Source organism: Danio rerio, chromosome 12, assembly GCF_049306965.1.
Source record: "Danio rerio strain Tuebingen ecotype United States chromosome 12, GRCz12tu, whole genome shotgun sequence".
Classification (NCBI taxonomy): Eukaryota; Metazoa; Chordata; class Actinopteri; order Cypriniformes; family Danionidae; genus Danio; species Danio rerio.
This window is the reverse complement of record NC_133187.1, coordinates 1,587,501-1,609,423: the sequence shown is the minus strand read 5'-3', so window position 1 is coordinate 1,609,423 and position 21,923 is coordinate 1,587,501. Positions and strand designations below refer to the sequence as shown.

The 21,923-nt window shown below is 36.0% G+C and overlaps 1 protein-coding gene across 12 annotated transcripts in view; it reads right to left on the bottom strand.

Annotated features, from left to right (window-relative positions):
- Positions 1 to 903: 903 nt before the first annotated feature.
- The window catches only part of pemt (phosphatidylethanolamine N-methyltransferase), a 126,094-nt gene continuing 105,074 nt past the window's right edge, over positions 904 to 21,923 (bottom strand). For 3 of the 12 annotated variants that reach the window (XR_012387504.1, XR_012387502.1, XR_012387501.1), the window contains exons 6-8: positions 4,089 to 4,163; positions 2,387 to 2,727; positions 904 to 2,271 (exon numbers count right to left, since the gene is read on the bottom strand). Coding sequence is in view for 7 of the 12 variants with exons in the window: in XM_073917467.1 (XP_073773568.1) it covers positions 2,673 to 2,727; positions 4,089 to 4,163 (130 nt within the window). In the remaining 5 variants the exon portion in view is untranslated. 12 annotated transcript variants of the gene reach the window in all.

Sequence of the window (21,923 nt, the reverse complement as noted above, 5' to 3'; positions counted from 1 at the left end):
GAATTAATTAAATTAATAACAAAATTAATTAATAATTAAAATATATGCGGATTAATTTAGCAAAACTAAAGTGGTAAAATTAAATAAAATCAAATCTAATTTAGTTAAAGGGTTTTTTGTCCACAAAATTAAAGTGGATAAACTAAATTAAATAAAATATAAATCAGGGTTATTTATGCACAACTAAATTGGTAAAATAAAATAAAAAATAAATAAATAAAATTTAAATTAATTTAAAGGGTTTTTTAAGTTAAAAAGATAAAGTGGATAAATTAAATTAAATTAAAATATATATCAAGGTTATTTAAGCACAACCAAAGTGGTAAAAATAAAAATTCAATTAAATTCAATTTTTTTTATTAACTAAATTAAAAAAATAATAAACTAAACTAAATTAAAATATATCAGGGTTATTTAAGCACAACTAAAGTGGTTAAAATAAAATAAAAATAATATTAAAAATATTAAAATTATATATTATGTAAAAATTTTGTTATAATAAAATTAAACCCTTTAGTTTTGTCAACAAAATAACCCTTTTATTATTTTTAAAAATTAATTTTAATAATAATAATAATAATAATAACAACAACAACAATAACAACAACAACAACAACAATAATAATAATAATAATAATAATAATAAGCAGCAGTGCATATTTAATGGGGGCTGGAACACTCATTAAAGAGATTTAAAAATAAAAGAGGTTTGTGTTCACTTTACAATAAAAAAAATAAAAAGCACACAGTGGACATGCAAACGTGTCATGAAATTACAGCAAAATTAACTTAATTTCTCAGAGTCGCTTTAAGTCATGAATCATATCTAAAGTGTTCAGCTGAAAAAACAAGCACAATTTCCATTACAGTAAGAGGGAAAAGGAAAAAGAACGACTATGTACATAGTGAACGAACAGGACATGTCCATTTATTTAACCTACGGAAAGAAAAACTCAAATAAAAGAGCAAAGAACATCGAGTGAACATGAAACAAATGGAGCCTAAAGCCTGGACGTGCATTAGGAATGAACTGAGGAGATCTTTTATGGTCATGAATCATATGTAAAGTCAATAAAGATCAGACTACAGATTAGGAAACGCTGAATATTGGATTGTTACAGTTGAAGATTGTCATTGCATTCACAGTTTTAACCGTCGCATCATCTGTGTGCAGTTTACATCTGTGCTCTTAAAGGAACAGTACACCCCAAAAAACAATGATCATTTACTCACTGCTTAAAACCTGTCTGAGTTTCTTTTTTCAATTGAACACAAAAGAAGATACTCTGAAGAATGTTGGAAACCGGTAACTATTTACATTCATAGTAGAAAAAGAAAATACTATTGAACTCAATGGGTTTTTCTTTCAGTATATCTTCAATTACATTACAAACAGAATGATTTAAAGGGGTAGTTCACCCAAAAATAAGAATTTGCTCACTATTTACTCTCACTTAGGTAGATATACACTTTTATGAGTGCCTTTATTTCTGTCGAAAACAAAAGAAGATGGTTTGAAGAATGTTGAAAACCATTGTCTTCCATTGTAGGAAAAACAAATATAATAGAAGTCAATGGTTACCGGTTTTTACCATTATTTAAAAAGAGGATATTATGAAGAAATCTGGAAACCTGTAATCACAGACCTTCATGGTATTTTTTTTTTTTTACAACGGAAGTCAAACCTTTATAAGTTTCTTTCTTCTACTAAACACTAAAGAAGATATTCTAAAGTATGTCGGAAACCTGTAACCATTGACTTCCATTATAAAATAAATACTATGGAAGTCAGTGTTTACCGGGTTTTTTCCAAAATATCTTCTTTAGTGTTCAACAAAACCACTGACTACCATACTATACATTTTTCCTACTATGCAAGTCAATGGTTACAGGTTTTCAGCATTCTTCAAAATATCTTCTTTTGTGTTCAGCAGAATGAAGAAAGTCATGAAGATTTGAAACAAGTAAAATGAGAGTAAATGATGACAGAATTTTTAGTTTTTTGGGGTGAACTGTCCCCTTAAGGTGTTGAGTATATAGGGCGCACAGTATATATACATTTAACCTGCAGTTATAAAATATATATAGTGTACATTTTTTAAAAAAGGATGTCAGTGTTTATAATACACATGTTCAATGAAGGTATTAAGAGCAGTGAATTGCTTAAAAGGACAGTTCACCCAAAAATGAAAATTCTGATCAAAATACTCACCCTGTTCTTGTTTCTAAACCATTAAGAGTTTCTTCTCTAAAGAAGATATTTTGAAGAATGTTGGAAACCGGTAACCATTAACTTCCATACTATTTATTTTCGTACTACAGAAGTCAATGGTTACAGGTTTTCAGCATTCTTCAAAATATCTTCTTTAGTGTTCAACAGAAGAATGACACCCTTATAGGTTTAGAAACACTTGATGGAGAGTAAACAGTGAGCTTATTTACATTTTTGTATGAACTGCCCCTTTAAGTCTGTGTTTAACAGATGAAAGAAACTCAAGACAGGTTTGTAACAAGTAAAGGATGAGTAAATGATGACAGAATTTACATTTTTGGGTGGACTGTCCCTTTAACTATATCTTCTATTTGTACATCAGCAATTTACAAGCGTCAGGCGTCTGCATTGGTGTATACTGGTCTTCTTCTGGTCTTTTCTGCTGGTCTTCTACTGGTCTTCATTTGTGTTTGCAGCGTTGACTCCTCTGCCTGTAGATCTCCTGTGTGAACGGTCTGCAAACATGACAAGGTGAGCAAAAACACACATTGTAAAGAGTGTACCAGCCTGTGCCTGACACCTGTGTGTGTGTTTGTGTGTGTGTAATTGTGTGTGTGTGTGTGTGTGCGTGATGCTTTACACAAATAGAGCAGAAATAAGGCCTTACGCATTGATGAGACAACTAACTGTCAATGAAATTAAATAATGTCGCTTGGTTTTTAGTGCAGACGGATACATTTCTTGTCACGTCGGGTGTTGTTAGGATACTGTGTGAAAGGTGTGCTACTGACACACTCATATTTCTGGATCTTTTTTCTTCTTCTGAGACGCAGAAGACGTCGGCTGTGAGTCTGAGACGCAAGTAAAGGTCAGCTCTTCTACGAAAAGGTTACGCTGAAAACCTGCCAACTTTCCTCCAGCCGAGACGGAAATAAATCTGAGTCTGACACTCACACATTCACCGTCTCTATGGCGACCGCAGACCATCAGAGAAAAGACATTCGATATTCAATAATTCAATAAACAGATGAAGTCAGAATTATTCTTCCTCCTGTCACAAATATTTCCCAAATGATGTTGAACAGATTCAGGAGTTGTTCACAGTATTTCCTCCAATATTTGTTCTTCTGGAGAAAGTCTTATTTGTTTAATTTCGGCTAGAATAAAAGCAGTTCCTAATAGTTTTAAAGCCATTTGAAGGTCAATATAATTCACCCCTTCAGCAATATTAGTTTTGGATTGTCTCCAGAATAAACCCCTGTTATAAATTGTGGGGGCAGGAGTCTTAAGAGAAAACCCCAGACTTCCCTCAGTTCCTCAGACACTTCCTCCAGCTCCTCCGGGGGCATCCCAAGGCGTTCCCAGGCCAGCAGAGAGACATAGTCCCTCCAGCGTGTCCTGGGTCTTCCCCGGGGCCTCCTCCCGGTGGGACATGCCTGGAACACCTCCCTAGGTAGGCGTCAAGAAGGCATCTGAAACAGATACCCGAGCCACCTCAGCTGACTTCTCTGGATGTGGAGGAGCAGCGGCTCTACTCTGAGCTCCTTCTGGGTGACAGAGCTCCAGTCCCTTTCTAAGGATACGCCCTGCCACCCTGTGAAAGAAACTCAATTCGGCTGTTTGTATCTGAGATCTTGTCCTTTCAAAGCTCATGATCATAGGAGAGAGTAGGACTGTAGATTGATCAGTAAATCGAGAGCTTTGTCTTTGGGCTCCTTCTGCACCACAACAGAACGATACATCGACCGCATTACAGCTGCCGCTGCACCAATCCGCCTGTCAATCTCACGCTCCATCCTTCCCGCAATCGTGAACAATTCGACAATCACCATTATACAGATGAAAAATGAATGAAGGCTGATAATAATGCACTCACCCCTCATATGCGATCGCTACTTTGTAAGACAAAGCCACCACTGCAGTCAGGACGATCCCGATAGGACTGGCGTTCCTGTTCAGAGGAAAAGTCTAGTCTGATTACAAACAAAAATGACTATATACAAAAATTCATATATATTCTGAGAAGGGCAGGGCCGGAGCAAGCTGAACTGCCGCTCTAGGCAGAGGACGATCACGCCGCCCTCAACCCCAATGTGAAAACGAAAGTGACCGCTTATGACAATGAAGTGAGGTGTCGCGGACCTCTATTCTGCCGCCCTATGCACGGAAATAACTGAGGACGCGCGGATGCTGAGGGAGGGAGGTGTCGCAGACACTGCTCTCTCTATTCTGCCGCCCTATGCGCGGAAACAACTGAGGATGCGCGGGTGTCGAGGACCTCTATTATGCCGCCCTATGCGTGGATATAACTGAGGACAAGTGGGCGCTGATGGAGGTGTCGCTCACTGACGCTGCCCTCTCTATTCTGTCGCCTATGTGCGAATATATCTGAGAATGCGGGTGGTGAGGGAAGTGTCGCGGACATAACTGAGGAGTTAGGACGTGGGTGGTAAGGGGAGTGTGGCGGACGCCGCCCTCTCAATACTGCCGCCCTAGGCGGCCGCCTAGGTCGCCTCTATGGATGCGCCGGCCCTGAGTAGGGCTGTGTTTTGGCAAGGGCCTCACGATATGATACATATCGCGATACATGGGTCACGATACAATATATCCCGATATAATACAATAAATATTGTGATATATTGCAATAGTTTGTATTATGTGTGTCACGTTATATTGACAACTTGATAAAGTCAGCAGACGAATTAAAATTCCAATTCCAATTTATTTTCTATCTATTTCAATTCATTAGAACTGCACAGTGTTATCGAACAGAGAACTCACTGAACTGCATGAAATGCATATTGTTATTAATGCATATTTGTTATTAAAATGCATATTGACTAAAGTCACATATAAATGAAATAATTTATAAACCTAAAGCAAGTAAATAAAATATAAATGCATCAAGTAAACATAAAACTAGAGCACAGTGCTCTAATATGCGGTAAACTATTATGCTGTGTTCACACCAGACGCGGAACGCGCGGATAAATCGCGCTATTTGCGCGTAAATAGCCATGTGAACATTTAAGGTTACTCGCTTCATACGCGCGTCAAACCACGCTTCATTCGCGTGTCAAATTCACTTCTGTCTGCCCGAAGACTCTAGCTTCATAGCTAAATGGCTAACATGGATTTTATGAAGAAAATAAGTGTTTATGTGCTTTATAAAGACTGAAAAACAGCATCGATACGTTTAGGGTAGAAACTTAACCTGGATGACGGAGGCTTACAGCGGTGCTTCTGACTGAGCCAAGCCGAGTTTGATGAACTGTTGTCGGTGAAGGCTGAAGGATTTCCCTCGGAACAGCGACAACAGGTGCTACGTCACAATCACGCCCCCACAAGAGCAAGCTTCTGATTGGTTAACGCAGTGCTAATGTACGCTGAAGTTCAGATTTTCGAATTCGAGAGATACGTGCAAAACGCTCAATTCGCCCCGCGCCATTCACGCAATTTGCGTCATTCGCGCCGCGCGTATTGCGCCGCAGGATGTCTATTCGCGCGTTTGCATTGACTTAACATGTAAATCACTCGCGCTTGACGCGTGTGCCGCGTCTGGTGTAAACGCAGCATTAGAAACTGACAGTGCGACTGACAGCATCGTGAACATTTTGCTGTGAAAACTGGTCGCACATAGGTAAATTGATGGCATGCACAAAACATTTTACACGCAACATGCAGGCCAGCTGTGCTGCCATGATCATGTTTGACGCGGTGTCTGTTACAACGACAGGTCCTTCCATTTGATGTCCCCTTCCTCCTATGCAGTTTTCAGTAACCCTGCAATGTTAAGGCAGACGGAAGCTTTCCACTATGCTCACTTTGCTTGCTTCTGATACCGTACTATTTAGCGTTTTGTTGGTAGCGAGTTAGCGACATCTACTAGAGCAAAGGAGGAGGTTGTTTGGCACAACTTGAATCGATACTTCAGGTTGAACTATCGATATACTATCGTGAAAGAAATTATTGCGATAGTTCGATATATCGATATTTTTGCGCAGCCCTAATTCTGAGTGCATACACAATCTACAGTATAGAGCAAACTTTTTCACATTCTTATAACAAAGCAAATTGTACTTTGTTTTTTGTGTACATTCTGAAGACTTGTTCATATATCATTCATCTGACTTATTCATATTATTACTGCATGCTTAAATTGTATGTTTTTCCAGTTGTTGGCAGTATTTTCAGATGAAGTGGTAAAACAGAATATCAAAAATGCCCACCTCTTAAAGATCAACACAATTTAAAATAAAATCAGCCTGGCTTTTTAGCCAGATAACGCCACTTTTGAATATTAAATGAGAACTTTTCATGAAATTGAAGATACAAAAAGTTTGTTATAAAACTGGTGCCTTTAAAGGTATAAAAAATCGGTTATTTAAACGAGCGGCTGAGTTCATTCGTGAGACACACACACACATCTGTTCAGGTTTAACTCATGGTTTCTAACAAACAATGAATCATGCATATGACACAGTATTTTATGCAACTGACCGATTTAAATTCAAATATCAGCTTATATATAAGCGATGACTGGATCTGAACATGTAAACAATGAATCGTCTGATTGCAGTACATAATATTTTGATAAAAAAAAAAAAAAAAAAGAAAACCACTTTCACGTCAACAACTCCGCACACGTATTAAATGAATGCACTTTGGCTCTCAGGATTCCTTGGTTCCTAGGCCAATTATGATATTCTCAGAGAGCAATTCTTAGATAACTATGAATTAAACTAATAGCGCAGGCTCATCTGGCTACCAATCATCCTGGCAGTTGTTGTGCCATGTTCATATGCATATATGCATATCTTTCACTCCACTGCTCTGGACTGTTTGGTGCTATCTTGAGACCTCATATTAATAATAGGTAAGATGGTGTTGGCTGCGTTCAGTTGATGCTCAGTTTTTTTTTCTGCAATAGTAATAAGTTAATAAGCGTAATAAGCAAGAATGTACCTCCAGGGGTTAAACACAAAGCTAAAAAAAAAACAGCTGATGGAGTATACACTAACCCGCACATTATTCAGACACAAGATGGAGACAAACAGTCAAAAACATAACAGAAACTAAAACAGCTGATGGAGTATACACTAACCTGCGCATTATTCAGACACTAGATGGAGACAAACAGTCAAAAATACAAAGCTGATGGAAATGAAAACAGCTGATGGAGTATACACTAACCTGCACATTATTCAGACACAAGATGGAGACAAACAGTCAAAAATACAAAGCTGATGGAAATGAAAACAGCTGATGGAGTATACACTAACCTGTGCATTATTCAGACACTAGATGGAGACAAACAGTCAAAAACACAACAGAAACAGCTGATGGAGTATACACTAACCTGCACATTATTCAGACACAAGATGGAGACAAACAGTCAAAAACATAACAGAAACTAAAACAGCTGATGGAGTATACACTAACCTGCACATTATTCAGACACAAGATGGAGACAAACAGTCAAAAATACAAAGCTGATGGAAATGAAAACAGCTGATGGAGTATACACTAACCTGTGCATTATTCAGACACAAGATGGAGACAAACAGTCAAAAACATAACAGAAACTAAAACAGCTGATGGAGTATACACTAACCCGCACATTATTCAGACACAAGATGGAGACAAACAGTCAAAAACATAACAGAAACTAAAACAGCTGATGGAGTATACACTAACCTGCGCATTATTCAGACACAAGATGGAGACAAACAGTCAAAAACATAACAGAAACTAAAACAGCTGATGGAGTATACACTAACCTGCACATTATTCAGACACTAGATGGAGACAAACAGTCAAAAATACAAAGCTGATGGAAATGAAAACAGCTGATGGAGTATACACTAACCTGCACATTATTCAGACACAAGATGGAGACAAACAGTCAAAAATACAAAGCTGATGGAAATGAAAACAGCTGATGGAGTATACACTAACCTGTGCATTATTCAGACACAAGATGGAGACAAACAGTCAAAAACATAACAGAAACTAAAACAGCTGATGGAGTATACACTAACCCGCACATTATTCAGACACAAGATGGAGACAAACAGTCAAAAACATAACAGAAACTAAAACAGCTGATGGAGTATACACTAACCTGCACATTATTCAGACACAAGATGGAGACAAACAGTCAAAAATACAAAGCTGATGGAAATGAAAACAGCTGATGGAGTATACACTAACCTGCGCATTATTCAGACACAAGATGGAGACAAACAGTCAAAAACATAACAGAAACTAAAACAGCTGATGGAGTATACACTAACCCGCACATTATTCAGACACAAGATGGAGACAAACAGTCAAAAACATAACAGAAACTAAAACAGCTGATGGAGTATACACTAACCTGCGCATTATTCAGACACAAGATGGAGACAAACAGTCAAAAACATAACAGAAACTAAAACAGCTGATGGAGTATACACTAACCTGCGCATTATTCAGACACAAGATGGAGACAAACAGTCAAAAACATAACAGAAACTAAAACAGCTGATGGAGTATACACTAACCTGCACATTATTCATACACTAGATGGAGACAAACAGTCAAAAATACAAAGCTGATGGAAATGAAAACAGCTGATGGAGTATACACTAACCTGTGCATTATTCAGACACAAGATGGAGACAAACAGTCAAAAATACAACAGAAACTAAAACAGCTGATGGAGTATACACTAACCTGCGTATTATTCAGACACTAGATGGAGACAAACAGTCAAAAACACAACAGAAACTAAAACAGCTGATGGAGTATACACTAACCTGCACATTATTCAGACACTAGATGGAGACAAACAGTCAAAAATACAAAGCTGATGGAAACGAAAACAGCTGATGGAGTATACACTAACCTGCGTATTATTCAGACACTAGATGGAGACAAACAGTCAAAAACACAACAGAAACTAAAACAGCTGATGGAGTATACACTAACCTGTGCATTATTCAGACACAAAAAGGCGCCAGTTAAAAAAATGTAGCTTGACACAATCGTTTAAGTATATAGATATGAACATATTGAACTTGTGTTATTTAGTGGTTGTCTGGGAATAACATACCTTTGCATGTTTGACTGACCAATCAGAATCGAGTATTACAGACAAATATGTAATAATTGGAAAAAAAAACAACCAACTGGATGGGAATTATGCCTTATACATAATCTAAAACAATCAGACAAGCCCTAGACATAAAGACCACTTTGTCAGCGAACAACAACAACGAAACATTGATGAAATTTAGGGTGTAATCATCTACATCTTAAACTCATGAGCAAAAACTCACAGACACGCTTTATCTCTCACTATTCTCTCCCAAAGCAAATCAGTGTGGGTTTGGAAATCTGGTTAGATCAGACCTTATTGGCCGCGCTGCTGCTTTTATTACACCATCAGCTCCTGACACACATGTGATGTCACAGGCTAGTGTTCAAGAATAGAGCTGAAATCTGAACACAGCCGAGAAGCCGGTAAAACAGCAGACGTCATCGGTTTCCCCTGCTCAGTGTACTGATGTAGGAAATGAAGACGCTGCTGTCCTCCGGCATCACGGCTTTGTAAAAGTAGAACACTAATTTCCTTTTTCCCCCCTCCTGTAATCCCAATTTGGTGTTACGGTATCGCAATCATGTTTGCATGCCAGACAAGAAGTAAACTGCCTAAACACAGGAACATCCTATTTTTTTTTTGCTATAAATGCAAAAAAAAACAAGCACAAATGATCTATTTAAAGGCATAGTTCACGCCAAAATTAAAATTTGCTTACTATTTACTCATCCTCATGTGGATGTAGACTTTTAAGACTTTCTTTTTTTATGTCGATCACAAAGGAAGATATTTTGAAAAATGTTGGAAACCTGTAACCATTGACTTCCATTGTAGAAAAAACTATTATCATGGAAGTCAATGGTTACAGGTTTTCAGCATTTTTCAAATTATCTTCTTTTGTGTAAGAAAGTCAAACAGGTTTTTGACAAGTAAATGAGAAGTAAGAGTAGAATCTCGGCCGGACTACTTGCCATTTCTGTGTGGAGTTTGCATGTTCTCCCCTATTGGCGTGGGTTTCCTCTGGGTGGTCCAGTTTCTCCCACAGTCCAAACACATGCGCTATAGGGGAGTTAATGAACTAAATTAGCAGTAGTGTATGAGTGTGTGTGTGAATGAGCATGTATGGGTTGTAGCTGGAATAGTTAGTGGTCCATTCCACTGTGGTGACCTCTGAAATAGAGACTAAGCTGAAGGAAAATGAATGAATGAATGAATAAGTAAATTATGCCAGAACTATCCCTTTATTGTCATTAATTGAACATTACAGTGTTTCTACCATGTTTTTACAACAACACCAGTAATATTTAGAGCCAATGCTATCATGTTTCCAGCAAATATAACATATTTCCAGCGCAACTTACAATGCTGCTAGCATATTTCTGGCATGTTCACTCACACTGTTAACATGATTTAGCATATTTAGCACACTCAACATTATTAAAAACATCACCAAGCATGTTTTACCTATTGAGAGCATGTTTTATTAGGTAGCACAAGGCTAACATATTTCTAGCATAATTTAGTACGCTTATTAGCATGCTAATAGCATGATTTACAATGCTGCTAATTGCCATTTATTATGATTTAGCATGTTTCTAACCGTATTTAACACATATATATATATATCAGGTTTTATCATGTTTTTACACGTTTCGTTACATGGCCAGAATAATATAACTTGTTTTCAACCTGATTTTACACAGTCCTCCATGTTTTACATGGCTTGCAGGCTTCAAGCATGTTTTTGCCATGGTTTAGTACATGGTTAGCATGTTTTTAACAAAACTTAACACATCGCTTGCAGGTTTTATAATGTTTAAGCATGTTTTAGCATGTTTTTGCCATGGTTTAGTACATGGTTAGCATGTTTTAAACAAAACTTTAACACATCGCTTGCAGGTTTTATAATGTTTAAGCATGTTTTAGTACATGGCTAAAATTATTTAAAGCTTCCATCATGTTGCTAACATGTTAAATACATGGCAAACCAGTTTTAACATTATTAAGCATGTTTAAGAACATCATTCACACATTTTCATCATTATTTAACACAAAAGTAACATTTTATGTGTTAGTACAAGGCTACACGATGTAGCATGTTTCTAACATGATTATAATACTGTTATACCACACTGCTAACATTATAACATGTTTTTTACCCTGATTTAGCACACTGTTAACATATTTATCAAGTTCCTAGAATGATGGCTAACATAATTTAGCATGTTTTTGGCATTGGTTAAGTACATGGTTAGCATGAGGTTGCATTTTTTTGACAATTCTTACAGTACTAATAGGTTTCTAGTGTTTTAGCATATTTTAATACATGGCTAAATTGGTTTAACATGTTTCCGACAAGATCCATCACATTTGCTTGAATGTTAAGTACATGGCTGGTCTTTATGTCATGATTTAGCATGTTTAGATTCATTGTTAGTGTGATTAAGTATGTTTTCAGTATTATTGTCTGCTTTGTAACATAATTTAGCACATTGCTACATTATATTGCATGTTTCTAACCTGATTATAATACTGTATTACCACAATGCTAACATTATAACATGTTTCTACTATGATTTAGCACATTGTTAACATGTTTAGCATGCTTTTAAAATAATGGCTGACACAATTTAGCATGTTTTTGACATGGTTAACTACAAGGTTAGCATGATTTAGTATGTTTTTAACAATACTTTCATCACTAACAGGTCTTATAATGTTTTAGCATGTTGCATGGCAAACCTTTTTAGTATGATTTAGCATGTTTTTAGCATGTATAAATGCATTATTTGCATGATTAAGTATGTTTCTGGTATTATTTTATGCTTTGTATTGTCATTTAGCACATTGCTACATTATGTAGCATGTTTCTAACCTGATTATAATACTCTTATTACCACACTGCTAACATTATAACATGTTTCTACCATGAAACCATGATTTTATCATGTTGATAGAATGATGGCTAAAACAATTTAGCAAATTTTTTTGACATGGTTACATGATTTAGTCTGTTCTTTACAATACTAAAAGGTTTTTATCATGTTTTAGCATGTTAAGTACACGGCAAACCGTTTTAGCATGTTTCTAGCATGTTTAAATACATCATTCACATGATTAAACATGTTGTTGGTACTATTTCATACTTGTAAAATCATTTAGCACATTGCTACATCATACAGCATGTTTTATAATGCTGTTTTACCACACTTCTAGCATTATAACATGTTTCCACCATGTTTTAGCACACTCCTATCATATTTATCATGTTGCTACAATCTTACATGATGTCGCTAGCATGTTTTAACTAATTTAGCACACCACACCAGCATCTTTTAAAATGTTTTAGCACACAAAGGATGCATCCTTTAAGATATTTTAAGCAGGATTTAACACATTGCTGGCATGTTTTAGCATGTTTCTATTTGCAGTAGTGTGAACAAGCAGTCCTAGTGATCGGATCGGTCTGCAGTGTTTGTGGTCGGGTTTATGAACACGCTGTGCTGAGTTAATTTTCTGTGCTAATCATCCGTCCACATGTCCAACCTGACTGGAGATCATGTTCTTTTATTTGTTCAGCTGCATTCACAAGCTTTAGTGAAAAGAAAGAGGAGAGAGCCTCTTACAGCCCACGGTTAATGCGTATCCTGATGCTCTCAATAATCCTGCCCGAGGAAACGCAGCTATTTGAGCAAAGATATACTTTGTTATTATGCAAACAGACGCTGAAACACGAAAATATAACTACTGGCTATCAAATCTTAATCTTATAACATGCATTATTTGATCAAATAAAAGTGTTGATACTTATTAGTGTTACGTGACACTTATACGCCAATTAATTATATAGATTTCAATGATCAAAACTATCATTTGAGACACAAATGAGACAAAAACATAAATAAATAAGACAGATATGAATCAGGCGGCATGGTGGCTCAGTGGCCTCACAGCAAGAAGGTCTCTGGCATTAACAAGGCGCTTGTGCTCACAGAACTGCCGCTCACTGGATATTTCCTCTTTGTCGGAGCATTCTCTGTAAACCCTAGAGATGGTTGTGCGTGAAAATCCTAGTAGATCAGCAGTTTCTGAAATACTCAGAGCAGCCCGTCTGGCAGCAACAACCATGCCACGTTCAAAGTCTCTTAAATCCCCTTTCTTCCCCATTCTGATGCTCGCTTTCAACTGCAGCAGATCTGTTCCATAAATGTATGCATGTCAGTAATGCAATACAGCACATTTAAATTCATTTCACAAAATCTCACACACGATGCCTCCGAAATCAGCTCTGAAATCCAGCCTGAAAAGTTTTTAAAAGTCAAATGAAGCCTGTTTTCCTTCACGGCACAGATCCCACACAGCAGAATCCCATTAACCTACTTCCACTGTCCAGCCTGTGGTGATGCACAAGGACCAATGTTACGCATGAGCGCTAACACAATCAGGAGGACAATTCCACCAATTTTAGTAGTTATTTTACAGTAAATGTGCCTATAAGACTCTTCTGCGAAGACTGTCCGTATATATTAGCCAAGAATGAGGTCAGTCCACACAGGAATCATAGAAAATTATATTTAATTTCTGAAAAATACATTTCATAAGCCTTGTGAACACCTGATTGAGGAAAATAAAAGATCTCAGAACTCTCACGATGCTGAATTTTGCTGATTACTATAATGCAAGCAATTACACTGAGAGGAAAAAAAAGTGTTTATTATTCATTCATACATTTTCCTTCGGCTTAGTCTCTATTTTAAAGGTCGCCACAGTGAAACGAACCGCCAACTATTCCAGCATATGTTTCACACAGCGGATGCCCTTCCATTGGTAAAATTAAGTAAGAAAATAAACATTGCATAACATGTTTATGTTATGTATTCATGTTTATGAAGTGTTACATTAGCATAAACAAATGAATAAACAATGTAATGCTTAATTGTCAGTTATTTTATGTGAAACTGGTGTAATTTATCACCTATTTGCATCTATATGATTTATTTAAATAATCATAATTCAAATGCATTCATTTAAATTGCTAAACTCATCGTGAATCTGTACAAAATAACATTTATTAGGGTTATACTTTCTGAACAATTATCATTTGAAGAATAATACTCAGTTAAAATGCATGAGACAGATTTATTAATGCAGAATACAGCACACTAAAATTTTAAAAATGATTTATAAACACTTGAATTTTTGTCAGAATCACAATATTGATTCATTCATTTTTCCTTGGCTAGGTCTTTTTATTCATCAGGGGTTGCCACAGCGGAATGAACCACCAACTACTCCAAGATACTGTATGTTTTACGCAGTGGATGCCCTTCCAGCTGGAATCCAGAGAAACACCCATACACACACACTCGTACACTACGGCCAAATTGTTTGATCAATTCCCCTATAGCGCATGTGTTTGGACTGTGGGGGAAACCGGAGCACCTGAACGAAACCCACACCAACATGGGGAGAACATGCAAACTCCACACAGAAACACCAACTGACCCAATAACGTAATTTTCTACAACTATTGGGTAAATTATACTACAATTCCACAGTTTACTGTGGTAAAAACTAAAGTATACTACAATATCAGCTCTTTATAGGTAATCCTACAGTATGCTGGAGCATTCATTAGCAAAATGTTGAATAGTATTATTCATACAGTATAATACACTTAACTATAACTTGGCTCAAAAACATTTTGGACTCTCTCATACATCTGGCACAATAAGGTGCAAGTCGTGTTTCATGTGATTTGTTTCTATTTTCAGAACAGCGCAACTGTCATTTTCATGTTTTGCTTCATGTTGTTTAAATAGCAAATTCATTTGCGCCACGTTATGGACTCATAGGTGTGCTGCTCTATAAAGGAGGTGTGTTAAGGCGCATTGCTGGTGCGTTGATATTTTGAGGAACTGAAATAGACCAACAGCACCCTTGACCAACTAAAAGCTGCTCTGAAGTCCAGCAGAGCCTGTTAGTTATGCACCTATACAGGTCCAAACGCATACACACTGCTGAACACACACAGGATGATCAGCAACACACAAATATCTTTACAGATGAAAACAATTAAAGGATTAAAATGATACAGAGATGATGATTTTCAACATCAATATAAACACCACTGCCTCTGTACCTTCTTCACCTCGGGGGGCTTTTTCAGTTTATTAATGACGATCAGCATCAGCATACGGGGCATAGGAACAGGATGTGTGTTTGGATATAACTCAGTTTTCTGACCACAGTTCATTATTATTGTTCATTTAGGCAAGGCAAGTTTATTTATATAGCACATTTCATACACAGTGGCAATTCAAAGTGCTTTACATAAACAGGAATAAAAAAGACAAGTTTAGGACATAAAATGCAGACAATAAATTTATTCCTTTGCTGGAGATTAGAGCTGAAGTTAGAAATAGTTTTGAAGCCAATCTTTGTGCTTCACAAACTAAATTAAATATGTGGGCTAATGGATGTGTTCAGTGCAGTGAGTTTCCACAGTTTCCTCACTCCACCAAAGTAAAGAGTAAAGAGAAAGTAAAGAGGCTGAATGGAGGAGGCTCGTTCTTTATCCTCGTGCTGCAGATGCTCTGTTTAACTGTTTTCTCGCGAGTGAAGCGTTCAGTTTTTACATGTAAATTGCAAATGCACCATGGTGCGATGCAACTGACTCTTAAAGGGAATGAGAGACGAGACTCTGATTGGTTTAATGCAGGTTATGCTCAAAACACACCCAGAACTCATTAAGAGAATAAGCACAACCCTGTTAGACCATGCGCCGGGGCGCAGAGCATATTTATCCATCCTTAAAATAGTAGAAGTAGAGTCTGACACAGCCTTAATGCTTTTGCACCATGCGCTTTAGACTTTGTGCCTAGATCATTATAATAGAGCCCTGTATTTACTATAAATAACTATAGTATTTATTTAAAAACATGAGAATTCCAGTGTATGAAATTTAGGCTTCATCCTGAGTCCAGAAGTATCATACAAATATAATAAATATATTTCACTTTCTTTTCCAATATTTCCCAAATGATGTTGAACAGATTCAGGAGTTTTTCAAAGTATTTCCTCTAATATTTTTTTCTTCTAGAGAAAGTCTTGTTTGATTTATTTCAGCTAGAATAAAAGCAGTTCTTAATAGTTTAAAACCCATTTTAAGGTCAATATTATTGGCCCCTTCAGCAATATTAGTGTTGGATTGTCTCCAATACAATCCACTGTTATACATTGACTCGCCTAATTACCCTAACTTTACCCTAATTACCCTAGTGAAGCCTTTACATGTCACTTTAAGCTGAATACTAGTCAAATATCCAGTCTAATATTGTGTGCTGTCATCATGGCAAATAAATCAGTTATTAGAAATGAGCCATTAAAACTATTATAATTAGAAATGTGTTAAAATAACCTCTCCGTTAAACAGAAATTGGGAATAAAAATATAAAGGGGGCTAGTAATGCACGAGGGTGAATAATTCTGACTTCGACTGGATATGAATCACTTTTATAGACGTCATTTAGGTTTGTAACCAATAAATAATGTCAAAACTTCTCCTTAAAATTGGTATTAACCCAGTTTTCCTCCAGCCCATTATTCCCTCAGAGAGTCTATATTCAGGTCAAGACCGAGCTGCCATTACTATTGATTGCCATGAAGGCTGTGCTTTTAGAAATGTGTGTGTCTACATCAAGTCTGACTGCGCTCAGAGGTTTTATTTTTAATTAAAACAGACCCAAGGAGATTGAATCAAATGAGTCAAATGAGGCAAACGAGTCAAATCTGGCGTCCGTGCAGGACCACTGATGAACTCCACTGCTATTATGAAATAATCCGTATTAAATAAATGCTTCCCAGAAGCTTCCATCATGCGTTTCGTTGCATTGGATATGAGTTAAATAAAAGGTCGCATGAATATAATACATCTGTTCTCCTGAAAATGTTAGCTCTCCATTAGGGCAAGCGTCAGTCTGAGCGGCAGAGAAAATGAGTCCTGTTCGCTCTTAATTTCCAGCTGTGAATGTAAGTCTCATTAATTATTCAAATGCAGTCACTGACCTTATTATAATCACTGTTGTTCGAGTGTTTCAGTTCTTGCTGCTGAATCACTGCTGAATAGTGTTCTGCTCTTTAATATTTAATTGCTAGCCTTATAATTGCCTACTAGATAAAGTTTGTTGACTTGCGGAAGCCTTTGCTGAATGTTTGCAACAGCTTGATGATTTTAAAGGTTAAGTGGAAATAAAGTACGATTTAACTTACTTCAAAAGGTTTAAAACAGGTTGCTAGCATGATTCTGCTAAGCATGCATGAGTAGTTTTGCATGACAAACATGTTTTAACAAGATGCTAGTATGAATTTGCATGTTGCTAGGACTTTTCTGCATGTTTCAACACTTGGCTTTATATGTTGTTAACATGTTGGCTATCTTTCAACATTTGTTGTACACTTTTACCATGCTTTCAGCATGTTTTACCACTAGTAACTACTAATTAGCATGTTGTTATCATGTTTCTATAATAGTTAACACATTTCTAGCTTAAATTAGCATGTTGCTGGCATGAATCAACATTAACATACAGTAATTTAACTTAAAAGTTGTTTTAATAAGATGCAATGGTGAATTTGCATGTTGCTAGGGCTTTTCGGCATGTTTTAACATGCTGCTGCTAACATATTAGCATGTGTAGCATCTTTCTGACATGTTTTAACACAGCAAACTTGGCTTTCCATGTTGTTAACATTTTGACTATCTTCCAACATTTGTTGTACACTTTACCATGCTTTTAGCATGTTTTACTACTAGTAACTACTAATTAGCATGTTGTTATTATGTTTCTATAATAGTTAACACATTTCTAGCTTAAATTAGCATGTTGCTGGCATAAATCAACATTAACATACAGTAATTTAACTTAAAAGTTGTTTTAATAAGATGCGATGGTGAATTTGCATGTTGCTAGGACTTTTCCGCATGTTTTAACATGCTGCTAACATATTAGCATGTGTAGCATCTTTCTGACATGTTTTACCACAGCACATTTGAGTTTCAATGTTGTTAACATGTTGGCTAACATTTTTAATAAGATGCGAGGGTGAATTCACATGTTGCTACATGTTTCTGCATGTTTTAACACACTGCTAATACACATGAGCATGTGTAGTATATTTCTGGCATGTTTTGTTAAGACTTGGATTTTCATGTTGTTAACATGTTGGCTAACATATTACAGCATTTGTTGTACACTTTACCATGCTTTTAGTATGTTTTAACAATTGTAACTACAAATTAGCATGTTGCTTACAGGTTGGCTAACATCTTTTAACATGTGGTTTACTATGCTTTTAGTATGTTTTAACACAAGTAGCTATAAATTAGCATGTTGTTTACATGTTTCTAGAATGATTAACACATTTCTAGCTTAAATTAACACTTTGTTAGCTTGAATTAACATTAAAAAAATTGTTTTAGCAAGATGCTAGGATGAATTTGCATGTTGCTAGGACTTTTCTGCATGTTTTAACATGCTGGTAATACACATTAGCATGTGTGGCATATTTCTGACATGTTTTAACACTTGGCTTTTAATGTTGTTAACATGTTGGCTAACATCTTACAACATTTGTTTTAGACTTAACCATGCTGTAGTATGTTTTAACACAAGTCGCCATGAATTAGCATGTTGTTTAAATGTTTCTAGCTCAAATCAACATTTTGTTAGCATGAATTAACATTAGTTTAACATAGTTTAACATGGCAAATTTGTTTTAACAAGATGCTAGAATGAATGTGCAATTTGCTAGAATGTTTCTGCATGTTTTACATGTTGCTAACACACATTAGCATGTGTAGCATATTTATGACATGTTTTAACACCTGGCTTTTAGTCTTTGTTATTTTTACATTTGTTTTACACTTTAACAAGCTTTTAGTATGTTTTACCACAAGAAGCCATGAATTAGCATGTTGTTTACATGTTTCTAGAATGAATAACACATTGCTAGCTTAAATTAACATGTTGGTAGCATGAATTACATTACCATATAGTAGTTTAACATGACAGCTGTTTTAACAAGATAATAGGATGAATTAGCATGTTGCTAGGACTTTTCTGCATGTTTTAACATGCTGCTAAAACACATCAGCATGTGTAGCCTATTTATGAAGTGTTTTAACACTTGGCGAACATCTCACATGATTTGTTGTACACTTTAAGATGCTTTTAGTATGTTTTAACACAAGTAGCCATGAATTAGCATGTTGTTTACATGTTTCTAGAATGGTTAACACATTTCTAACGTATATTAGCATTTGTTAGCATGAATTAACATTACCATACAGTAGTTTAACATGACAAAGTTGTTTTAACAAGATGCTAGGATGAATTTGCATGCTGTTAAAACATTTCTAGCATGTTTTAACACTTAGCTGGCATCTTTGAACACTATTATGCTGTTTGTGAACTCAAACAACCCTCACCCCCCAAGAATGAATGAATATTTTGTGTGTATGTATATATATATATATATATATATATATATATATATATATATATATATATATATATATATATATATATACACAATACAACATATTTACATACAATATATATATATATATATATATATATATATATATATATATATATATATATATATATATATATATATATATATATATATATAAAGATATAACATGTAAATATTGGTGAATATATTGAGTCAAATCTGTATATGGGTTAGGCCATAACATGTCATCTATTGCATAAAAGCCCCACAATGCATTTCAGCACACATAACCTGACTCCTGGTTTGTTTGACGTCCCAAAAGTCAATCTGTTTCTCTGAGCGAAACACAATACATCATTCATTCCCTCTCAATCTCTTGCATTTATCTGTGAAATAACCATATAACAGTGCGGCCGTTACATTCTGACCCGCCGGATGACGACAGCATGTAACTTAATGGAAATGGAATTTTTCATGCACGTCGGCTTTTTGAAGATGTAATTGAGATCTTAAGCGTCTAAAGTTGTGGAGAATGGCACGTAATAACGTCCATCTCTTGCTGAGCTCCTCATTCAGTGCTTAACTCGATGCTGTTATGTTAAAATCACATTCACAATCAATCCAGAAGTGCAGTCTGCTTTTGAAAGGGTGTGAAAGGAGCCACTGATGGGAACAGATTACAGAAAACTGCCGTTTGATAGACTAAAAGCTGTTGCGTATGACAGTGCGTCACCGATTTTTTGATTATTACTTTCTAGAAATACAGTTATGTTCCCTTTTAGACATTTGGAAATGAGTGTAGATGAGCATTAATTTCTAGAATTAGGTAACACTTTTGTTTAAGTCACAATAATCCATATTATTAACTTATTACTGTCTACTAACTAGTAGTTTATGAAGCTAGTAGTGTTAGTTAATGGTTTAGCAATAGGATCTTAACTAAGGTGTTGCCATTTATTCATTCATGTTCCTTCGGCTTAGTCCCTTTATTCATCAGGGGACACCACAGCAGAATGAACCACCAACTATTTCAGCAAATGTTTTACACAGCCCTTCCAGCCACAACCCAGTGCTGGGAAACTATGGAGCTAATATTATGCCAAAACAATCTTAATTTGAATTGTGCTAATTTGAATTATAACCAATTATAATCTAACAAAATTGAATATTTATATGCCATAAAACATGTTATGAATTTGAATTTTTTTAACTTGAACATTGAATATCTGAAATTTACCAGTTAAACTCTGCGGACCCGGTACCGGGTCTGTGACGTCATCGACTTTCCCTTTAAGAGTTAAAGGGCTAGCATTGCACCAGACCCCTGTAAGTGGTTTCGTTTGAAAGTGTAGAATCTATATTTCATGCACATGTGCATCACTTTGGTTTTTATTCTACTGTACTCAAGTTATTTACACTTAAATACACAGTATTTTGGAGACCCGAGCTGGGTGTTGAACATTGGTTCATTTTCGTATTTTTCATATGACACATGTACAAGTTATAGCTCAAATGAAAGCTCTTGCCGGTGCTCATACGGTTCTAGCATTCATTTTACTGAATTATATTCACATATCAAACAGTTGCTGAATGAATCGCGGTGTTTCCATGGCGCAGAAATGTAAACAATACATTCATGATCAATAAGCAGCCCCAGATAGCACAGACAGCTGTCATCTCTTACCTTATGCTGTGCCCTTCAGGGCCATTCTCCTCTGTTTTTGAGCTGATGTGCATAAGTAATCCTTTTATATGTCTGACGTGCTCCAAACACACTGAATTATGTTTGATCAAACAAAAGAATAGTGAAATATGAACACAATGATCGCTCCTGTGGCTTGTACAGCACCTCTCATCAGTTGGAACACAATAACTTCTGCATAGATTATGGTGGAGACATTTTTCTTTTTTCCTATGATTACAGACATGTGCAGGAACCACCAACATTAATTACAGCACGCTAGACCACACACAACCTAAAAGAGACACTTTCACATTTGAGTTCATAAAAAAATATACAAAAAGCGCCTCTTTTATTAGGTGTTTATTATAACACAGACAACATCTACAGATATTTTAAACACTTTCAATAGTGTTGTATGAAAATTC